Raw genomic sequence first — 9,680 nt, forward strand, 5'->3', positions numbered from 1 at the left:
GCCGCAATAAAGAACGTTAAGAGGCGGTTCAGCTTCAGTGTAGAGAGACTTCTCATCGTTCCAAACACGAACGTACAGCTCTTGTCCTAAATACCTCCTTGACCATATCTGTGACCTTAGATTCCACATCCCTTTGTTATCCAATGACACCAATATGCTCGTCCACGATAACGGATACACCTACACACACCCAACCGCATGATCAACCAAGTTGTAACGCTTCTACTCCAAGTTATTTAATAAGATTTTAATCATTCAACTTGTTACTGACAAAGACTATATATTACGTACCTGGAAAGTGTGTCTTGGAACAGCATCAACCAAGTTATAACGCTTCCTCATGGTCACGTTCCATGTCCCTGACCCGTATCTGACAAATAACGTTCGAATTATAATTATGAATAACCGGAACCGGTTTAGATAACAGAGGGCAAGGTAAGGTGCTTGCTTACCCAACCGGATATGCGCTAGTGCCGTCCATGTGCCAAGACTGAATTGATCTTTCGTCGTTTTGGAAAACGATTTCAACGAACTCATGAAGCTCAACGTCGATAACCGATGTACCAAAGTGAGCTGGTCCGATCGTAGGAGTGCTAAGGATTGTCTTGAAATCGAACACGCCCGAGATGTTGTACCAATCGGCAAGTTTCAACGGTGTTGTTGGGTTGATGTACGATATCCGGTTTACTGTGTACCGAAGCTTCCCATTGATCATCGTGGCCGCATTGGCTAGGACTAGAGTTCGGTTTATTGGTATGGTACCGTAATGAAATGATCCTTGTGGGTTTGGCCTTGCAGCATTTGCCGTCAAATTCATCCTAATAATATTCAGCAAATTAAAATTAGAGAAAATCCACAAAAGATTATCCGGTTCGGTTATGTCCGGTTTAAATACCTGATGGTTCTTGCTTGTTTCATGGACCAATGGATATGGTAAGTAGGACCAATGGGGAGGGGACCATATGCAGCGTTTTGGGAGCCTAGGTAACGGAGACTCGCGGTTGTGGTTAGTACTGGTTTTGTAAACCGGGTTGATGCCACCATGAAATAGTCCCTCACAGAAGCTTTTAAAGTGACCAAAACGGTCAAGGACTGGCCAACGTGGACGTCAAGCGACTCATAGCTCTCCTGAAGAGTGTGAGCACCTTCTACTTCAATGAGGCTCATTGTGTGATTTTGAATCCTAAAATTTATCGATGTCGCTATACCGACATTCGATATTCGGAACTTGTATGTTTTACCTGAAGATATACAAATGAAAATAAATACATATCAGAGACTAATGTAAGACCATATGGAGAATGTAAAAAAAAAACATCTTGATGGATTTATTTGATGACGTTACCTTGTTGTCCGGTAAATACTAGACCTTTAGAAGCACCATTGATGAGAAGAGCATCAGGAAGAGGAAGAGCATAGCCTGCATCAAGACGCTTTCGCAAGTCCTAGTGATCACAATAATTAATAGTTAAATGGTATATAAATCAAAACTTTACGTTGACCTTCAAGTAGTCTGAAATGTTTTTGTGTGGGTATATATATTACCTTGTGGCTCATTTTAAACCAGTCAGAGACGAGGAGGGTGAAATCGCCATCTGGTGTAGCGTAAGGAGTGGTAATGACGGCTCTCTGGTTAACGTTGAGAGCACCAAAAGCACCCCTGGCTCGGTGCATCGACGTGGAAGCGAAGTAAGTGTAAGTTCCGATCTGATCTTTAAGTTGAAACTGGTAAGTCCAGTTCGAGTTTGGTTGGATAGGACAGTTTGTTCCCAATACTCCATCTTGCCACGATGTCCTCCTCTGCTTCACTCCGTTCCTACACTTATTACAAACCGGTGTTAAAGATTTCATATTCGTCTAAACCGCAATTAGCTCAATCGGTTATATAGTAACATGTATACCAAGTGATGAGGAATGGCTCGTCAAGCTTGTTGATGAGGTTAACAACAACATTGTTGTTTGTAACAGCTTCAATCGGAGGACCAGGGAACTGTCCATTGATAAGAATGACCTACACGTACATCATACCAAAATATAGAAAAATTACACTAATGAATATTAGTTTCTCATATATGTATAAATTTAACTTATGCAAAATAATGGTTTATATTGATACCTGTTGAGGAACACCAAGAGGAGATCTTGTTCCATAAGTGACAGTCCAAGTGTAGAACATATATGGGTCTTCCCCATTAACCAAAACAGAGCCCAACAAAAACAAGGCTCCTATGAATAATTTACATAGCAAGAGATTGGTCTGTTTCATTTTTGTAAGAAGAATAGAATGTGGTCCTGATCTCTCTCTCCCTCTGCGAGATTCAAGATCAAGAATTGGTTTTTCGTTTGTTTGTGAGTATATGCTTTGGGGTTCCACCAAAGGACAATCTTATATACACGAGGGAGTAAGTAAGTGTTTGTATTTTATTAAGTTTTGTCAACGAGGACGACGTGAATCCCCATGCATCACACAAAAGCCTCAATTGCTCTTTTGCGGCGTACTTCATGCAAAATATGCTTGCCCTTGACAACTTTTTTATTTAAAATTTACGCGATATAGATATGAGATTTGTAACTATCATAGATATGTGTACTACTAGAATTACTTCAATCACCAAGTTTTCTTTGTCGGCAAGAGAAGTATAACCATTTTTAGATTGAGTAAAAAGAAGAAATTGAACCAAAAAAGTGTTCTATATTGGCCCCGTTAATTTCGAGTGAGCTGGTTCAGTGACCAAATATTAGTCTAAGATCTGAAAGATCTATAACTTGAAAAATGGTTTGCATTTGGAACTATTGACTATTGTATCTTAAACCGGTAAGGATATTACGGAGTACAAACAAATATAGTTTGATGTCAAAAAAAGTTGTGAGAATTTCAACGTGAAAATCTTATAAGCTGCTTTAGCCTTATATTATCAAAGACAAAAAAATGATGAAGAACCTACACTAGTGAGTGTCGGTCACAATTGTATAAACAAAACGTTAAGTCAAAATGAAGAAAGAATACACCAATGCAACCCAAAATGCATTCACCAAATAAACACAATAATGTTCGTTGTATACAATAGTTGATATTATACACTAATACTTAATGCAGTTCAAGTTTTATAAAACTTTTAATTAAAATTACGGGGTGCCTTTCTAAAGTAGCCAATGACTTGGTACGAGTGCATACCAATTTTCATGGAAACTTTTTAGGAAATACAATTTTTTTGGAGTAAGAAAAGCGTGTTTTGAGACGAGATTTGACTTAGGAAGTTATGAATTATACAAATAGAATACATTAGATAACAGAGTCTGGGAAAGTAGATCTTGATCTATAATTAAAAATTTTGTTCCCTCATACGTAAATTAGTTTAAATAAGTAGGTTGACTTTTTGATTTAGATGTATGGACAATAGAATCTATAATTAAGAAAACCAACGAATCACAGAACACATAATTAATTTCTCAAAGTAATCGAAACATAAAGAGTGTGCGTCTATCTCACGAGATTCCAGTTAGCACATTACTTTACTAAAACTAAAATGATGAAGTCAAACCAAATGCTAAGGTAAAAGACTTGGTGATGTATCCCTAGAAGAGATCACATATTGGGAAAGAGAAAGAAACTCTAATTAATCACACATGAATTCCTTACCACTAAGCTCGCTTGTACCATGTGAGTACACTATATCCTTATGTATTTATACCACATAATATGTATATATATATGCAATGTGTACTTCACATTAATAAATGCATGTCTATATGCATGCTTCCTCTCTTCCTCATCTTACGAAACTTGTCTTGAGACTAGCAAATCGATTATAGAGCCATTAGTGGATTCATCCTTTTATTTGGGAATTTAGGAAGTTTCATGCCTTTGTTCCTTAATCCCTGCATTGTTGATCGTATGTACATTGTACATTAAGGTTGTACTTACCATTAACCTTTAAACAATGTAAAATTTCTATGACTCACTGACTAATTTGCCATTGTAGTACAAATCAATCATAGTGGCTTAAAATGGATGTGTCAAAATTTGTTTTTTTTTTCGTTACCAATAATCTCGACATGAACATTGTCCATTCTCAAAGCAATGAAACCGAGTCGAGTCCCTTACGGTTATCTTCCTCTTTGTGATCTTCGATATGAACTTAATAGCACTGTGACAATCCACACAAGACCTCAAATTCTTAAACACCTTAATCGCTGTCCCTTCTTGTGTCGATAAAATTGCAAACGCAACTGCAAGTTTCTCGCTATGATGCACAAGATTATCTTCTTTCTGTTCATCTTCTACATCGTGCAATACAAGACTAGTAGCAGGAACATATCCTTCTTCTTTCATCTTCTTCCTCAATTCACACAAGAACTCAATTATTTGGTTATACATTGGATGCGAAGTATCTGCTGCTATGAATACATGACGCTTCCGTTTTATCTCAGTCCAGCTTGAACCGGGTCTTTTGGTGACTCCGTTTTCTTGCATTCTCTTTCTCATTTTCCCTTCTTCCTCCCATTTTCCTGCTGCAGCATAGATATTAGCCATTGTAACATAAGTAACAGGATTTTCCGGTTCTATTTTGAACAGTTCTTGAGCCGCTTCCTCTGCTAGGTCAATGTTCCCGTAAGTGCTACACCCACCAAGCACCGAAGCCCATAGAAACCTACTCGGTTTCATCGGCATTTCCCTAATAATGCTCTTTAACTGTTCGAATCTTCCAGACCGAGCTAATAGATCAACAAGACAAGTGTAATGATCAGAAGTATGCGATAACCCGTGTTTCTCTGTTATCGAGTGAAAGTATTCAAGTCCTTTTTCGACCAACCCGGCATGAGTACAAGCAGAGAGGACGTTTACAAAGGTAACATGATCAGGCTTCGTGCCAGATTTGAGGAGCAAATCGAAATACTTCAAAGCTTCATCAGGCTGCCCATTCTGAGCATAGCCACCAATCAAAGAAGTCCAAGAAACCAAATCAGGTTTAGGACATCCATCAACAACATGTTTTGCACTTTCAATGTTTCCACATTTCGTGTACATATCTACAAGAGAGCTTGATGCAAAAGAGTAAGGATCAAACCCAATTCTTGTCATGTATCCATGAACTTGCTTCCCTAGCTCTTCTTTCGTGAGATCAGCACAAGCGTTCAAAACTCCAGCAAAAGTGTACTCATTGGGTCGTTCACAAGAAGAACCTACCAACTCAGAAAACAGAGAAAACCCTTGTCGCCATCTACGGGACTTGAAATATCTATCTATCATTGATGACCACGAGACAACATCTTTGTCAACAATCTTATCAAAGATGTTTCCTGCTTCATCAATGCAGCCACATTTTCCATACATATCCATCAACGAACTCCAGAGCACCTCATCTGAATCCAATCCAGCTCGAAAGATATGCCCATGAAGTTCTTTCCCTCTACGTATACATGGAATCGCCGCAGCAGCAGCCACCGCACTAGAAACTGTAAAAATATTAGGTCTTGAATCCAGTACCTTTTGCATCAAACTATACAACACCAATGCCTCTTCAGGCTGATCCTTCTTAACATATCCCGTAACCATACCCGTCCATGAATAACTATCTCTCTCAGGCATTTCATCAAACAACTTCCTCGCTTCATCAACCAACCCAACTTCCGCATACCCATTAACCATTAGATTCCAGGAACACACATCTCTCTTAGGCATATCGTCGAACACCTTACGTGCATCAACCAAACTACCACATTTCGCATACATACCCAAAAGACGGTTCCATATAACGATCCCAGGTACAAACCCAGAAGTCCTAATGTGTTCATGAACCTTCTTACCTTCTTCAAGAGCGCGTGTCTGGCTACAGACTTGGATGAGATTACAATAAGTAGAAGCAGGTTGCTTCTTTGCTCGACCCAGAAGCTGAACAGCTTCTCGTAATAGCTTCTGTCCGCATAAAACATCAATGGCTTCACCAAATCTGTTAGCTTTACATAATCGCTCCACAACACCAACATCGTCATTGTTCGAATTAAAGAACTTTTTATCTGAAAACCTCTTCAGTGATGCGAAAGCAGAGGAGGATTGGTTTCTTTTGAATATTAATCCATGAAAAGTACTTAACTTTCTCATATTTGAATGATTCATCTTTACCAAATCAAAAAGTTTTCAAATTCAAAGATCTCGTCGCCGGCAACATTTAAGTGATCCTTCCTCCGATTGTTTTTATTTCAAGAATTAAGAAACCTTCTCTGTGACTTAGAAGGTTTCATTATCTTATTCAAAATTAAAACAAAAAGCTCCGATGCCGGGAATCGAACCCGGGTCTCCTGGGTGAAAGCCAGATATCCTAACCGCTGGAGGACATCGGATTTATTGTTGTAAGTATTTAAAATAACACCATAAATCCTAATTATGTTTTATTTTCCCGAATCAATTTGCTTTTTTTTTTTTTTTTTTTTTTTTGTTGATTGAATAAAAGTGGGGAATCAGTCTTTGTTCTTGTTGTCAACAANATCTTATTGGATGGATTATTCATCTTTACAAGGTAGAACTAAGACCATCCAAAACATTCAGCTTTTTAGTTGTAGAGAATGAAAGAATCTTTGAAACTAATATTAAGCATCCATTGTTGTTTTGCCCATTACCAATAAATATCTTAAAGAAGAATTTATTGGATTATAGTATAAGGATAATAATTCACAAAATTCTGATTGGATGTTTTCTATAAAGTTAATGAAAAGAGTTTTGATTAGGTCGAAACCCATACCCATACATCTACCATTGGACACCTAAGTGTGTTTCTTCTTCAAGTAAAAGTCGAGTTATGGGATTCAAAGTTGCATGTAAATGTCTGATTTCTTTGCCACTACATTTGGTTAAGTTTGGATGTTAGTGTCATAGTGTGTATATATTGTGTTCAACAATTGACGAAAACTATTTGAAATACGAAAATTCTGAAAGATTGTTGACTTGATTGCCAAACAAGCCATGGGATTCTTACTTATAAACCAAAGATATCTCATTGGATTCTCGCAGATAGAAACGATGAACCTTATCCTCAAAATTTAGATTAGACAGAGCAAAAGCTATCGTTTGTTAGAACTTTTGTAAGAGGAAAAATAATAATACAAAAAGGTTAGCGTTACGTGTCGTGAACCCACTACAAGAGAATCTAATCAATCAATCAACGGTATCAAAAATCTCGACGTCGTTATTACAAGCTCGAGACGTTTCAGTTCTTCTCCTTCATAAAAAGGAAATAAAAACGATTCCAGTGAAAGTAAAAAATCAAGATTAGTTGGATACGTGTCATGGTCTTGTTGGCTTATAGTTAGCCGTTTCTTTTTGTCCGTCCGTTTAGATTCCCTTGTGGTCTTTATTGTTTATAGGTCTTCGACATTTTTTTATATGCTAGGGTGTTTCGGAAAGTTTTTGTTGTTTTTTTCACAAAAGGAATCAAATGTTATTTCGAAAAGGTTTTTAGTTTTTTTTTTGTATTTGGCTACAAGGAAAAAAAAAAGCGACGAATAAAGTTGCTTTGCGTCGTGGGATCTTTTACATTGGATTATGCGAAAGATCCTTTTTGCTCATTACTAGTGTTCTAGATTTTTAAATTATTTCATGGGGTTTTTATTTTTTATTTTTTTTAAACCACGAAGAATATTAAAATAGAATGAATTTACCATCTTATAATTGATCTGATTGGTAACTATCTAAAACTGTAAAGAACAACTAAAGCTAGAGCTAAAAACTGTTACAGAAAAGTATAACTTCGTAAGAAAAAGTTGTACATAAAAATTATACAAAAAACTAAAAGTAGAGTTTTGAATAAAGCTTTTGTGATTGGTAAAAATTTAAAGCTATACCACTTTTACCATTTTATTTTTGTTCACCAATCACACCCAATGTAAGTTTGATTACTAGCAAAATTGATATCAATGCTTAGCGAAAAAACTCCCAAGAAATAATGGCTGTTAGCTATATAATTCAACCTAGTTTTTTTGGTAAATAATTAAATATCCACGTTGAAATGAATAGGTATTTCATAATACATACGAATTACATTAACAAAAAAAACAAAAAAAAAAACATGAAAAAGGGAACTATAGTTAAACACAATGGTTCCGTGGTTCTTTAAACTAATGCTCAATGTGAGTGTAAATGGACGTACCCGAGTTCTTTTGACCACTTCACTCTTTTACATACAACCAATATGTTGTTGATATATGTCGATGGCTACTAATACAGTTGTGTTAGCAAAAGCTAATGTAATTCCCTGTTCAACTAAAGAAACTAACGACTTCATATAAAGTAAAGCGAACGTGTCGTAGTCCTAGACTAGAAAAGATGAGTTTCTAATTCTGTGTACTAATTTAGTCTAGTTATATGATAGTAGTACAAACTAAAAAAGTACGAATTTATGTGTTGTACGTCTTATATACACTTACAAGTACTGATTATTAATCGAGTGGTTCCGCTGGAACTTGGATTGTTTTGTTTTCATATCTTTTTTTTTTTAATTTAAATATTGTCAATGTTTAATCTCGTATGGTGTTGACTATAATTTTATAACCTTAAAGTTCATAACATTTCGATTAATTATAAAAAGTCAATATTAGTTGTAATGTAGATTTTCATTATTTAAAAGTATATTTTCACATTCCTTAAAACAACAACGAAAATATCTTTGTTGAATTGTAGAATATGTGTTTGCAATTTGTGATTGACTAAAGCCAAAATAAAGAAATGTTATATTTCCATTTAGCTTTTACACTACTTACCAAGCAAAATCAAAGAGATTTAACAAATGATATTGTAAATGTTAAAGTAAGGAAAGAAAAGTTTCATGTATTGTATGATCATGGAAGCAAATATTAAATATGATTTCCTTTATTTCAAAAGTTAGAAAAATGTTAATTTTGGGGGATTATCTAAAAATGAAAACAGGATATATTTAGTGGGATTTAATTTGCACAGTCTGAACCACTTTGGTTATGCATAAAATCAAGTGTTGGAAACTATTAAAACACAGGAGGATAACAAGAAAATACGAGAATCTTGAATGGGGGAAGCACTATTTAGAAAACAAAATAAATGACAAGTTTCCCAAAACTGAAAATAGTGAATTAATTGTTATTAGCCTAATAAATAGGAGGAGGAAAATAAAAAATCCGAATAAATATTTTACAAGTGAGTGTAACGATTCGCCGCGTGTGTACGGGGCATCACAAAAAGATTCTTTGTTTCCCATTTAAAGATAAAATCTAATTTATCAATTTACAAAAACACCCTCGACTCTCCACTTATTTACAGCGGCTACGGTTCACCGCGTCCTTCATCTTCTTTCCCCTCTAATCCCTTTCTTTTTTGTTTCTCATTTCTTCTTCTTTGTAACCTTCTTCTTGTTCGTCTATATATACGTACGTGTGTCTTGAAGCTTCTCTTTGTCTTTTATCTTTGTCCGTTTTTGTTTTCTCGATGGTTCAAACAGAAACAGATCAAAGGATGGGTCTTAATCTGAATTTGTCTATCTACTCTTTACCAAAACCCTTATCTCAATTCCTCGACGAAGTGTCGAGGATCGATGACAATAAATCGAAACTGTCTGAAATCGATGGTTATGTCGGGAGATTAGAGGAAGAGAGGAAAAAAATCGATGTTTTTAAACGAGAACTACCTTTGTGCATGCTCTTATTGAACGAAGGTA

At 35.9% G+C, this 9,680-nt stretch overlaps 3 protein-coding genes and 1 non-coding gene across 4 annotated transcripts in view; 1 reads left to right on the plus strand and 3 right to left on the minus strand.

Annotated features, from left to right (window-relative positions):
• The window catches only part of LOC104719952 (L-ascorbate oxidase homolog), a 3,576-nt gene extending 1,240 nt beyond the window's left edge, over positions 1–2,336 (minus strand). The window contains exons 1-7 of the mRNA XM_019230840.1: positions 2,117–2,336; positions 1,902–2,011; positions 1,546–1,816; positions 1,346–1,445; positions 896–1,241; positions 453–818; positions 292–370 (exon numbers count right to left, since the gene is read on the minus strand). Of these exons, the coding sequence (XP_019086385.1) occupies positions 292–370; positions 453–818; positions 896–1,241; positions 1,346–1,445; positions 1,546–1,816; positions 1,902–2,011; positions 2,117–2,266 (1,422 nt within the window). The 5' untranslated portion in view covers positions 2,267–2,336. The remainder of the gene's footprint in view (positions 1–291; positions 371–452; positions 819–895; positions 1,242–1,345; positions 1,446–1,545; positions 1,817–1,901; positions 2,012–2,116) is intronic.
• LOC104716434 (pentatricopeptide repeat-containing protein At4g37170-like) lies at positions 3,868–6,218 on the minus strand. The gene has a single exon (XM_010433810.2). The coding sequence runs from the start codon at positions 6,116–6,118 to the stop codon at positions 4,040–4,042; it is 2,079 nt and encodes a 692-aa protein (XP_010432112.1). The 5' UTR covers positions 6,119–6,218; the 3' UTR covers positions 3,868–4,039.
• TRNAE-UUC lies at positions 6,271–6,342 on the minus strand. The gene has a single exon. It is a non-coding gene; the product is annotated as a tRNA-Glu (tRNA).
• Positions 9,292–9,680, plus strand: part of LOC104716435 (myb family transcription factor EFM-like) — a 2,290-nt gene continuing 1,901 nt past the window's right edge. Inside the window, exon 1 of the mRNA XM_010433811.1 lies at positions 9,292–9,677. Within this exon, the coding sequence (XP_010432113.1) occupies positions 9,452–9,677 (226 nt within the window). The 5' untranslated portion in view covers positions 9,292–9,451. The remainder of the gene's footprint in view (positions 9,678–9,680) is intronic.

Source organism: Camelina sativa, chromosome 10, assembly GCF_000633955.1.
Source record: "Camelina sativa cultivar DH55 chromosome 10, Cs, whole genome shotgun sequence".
NCBI lineage: Eukaryota > Viridiplantae > Streptophyta > Magnoliopsida > Brassicales > Brassicaceae > Camelina > Camelina sativa.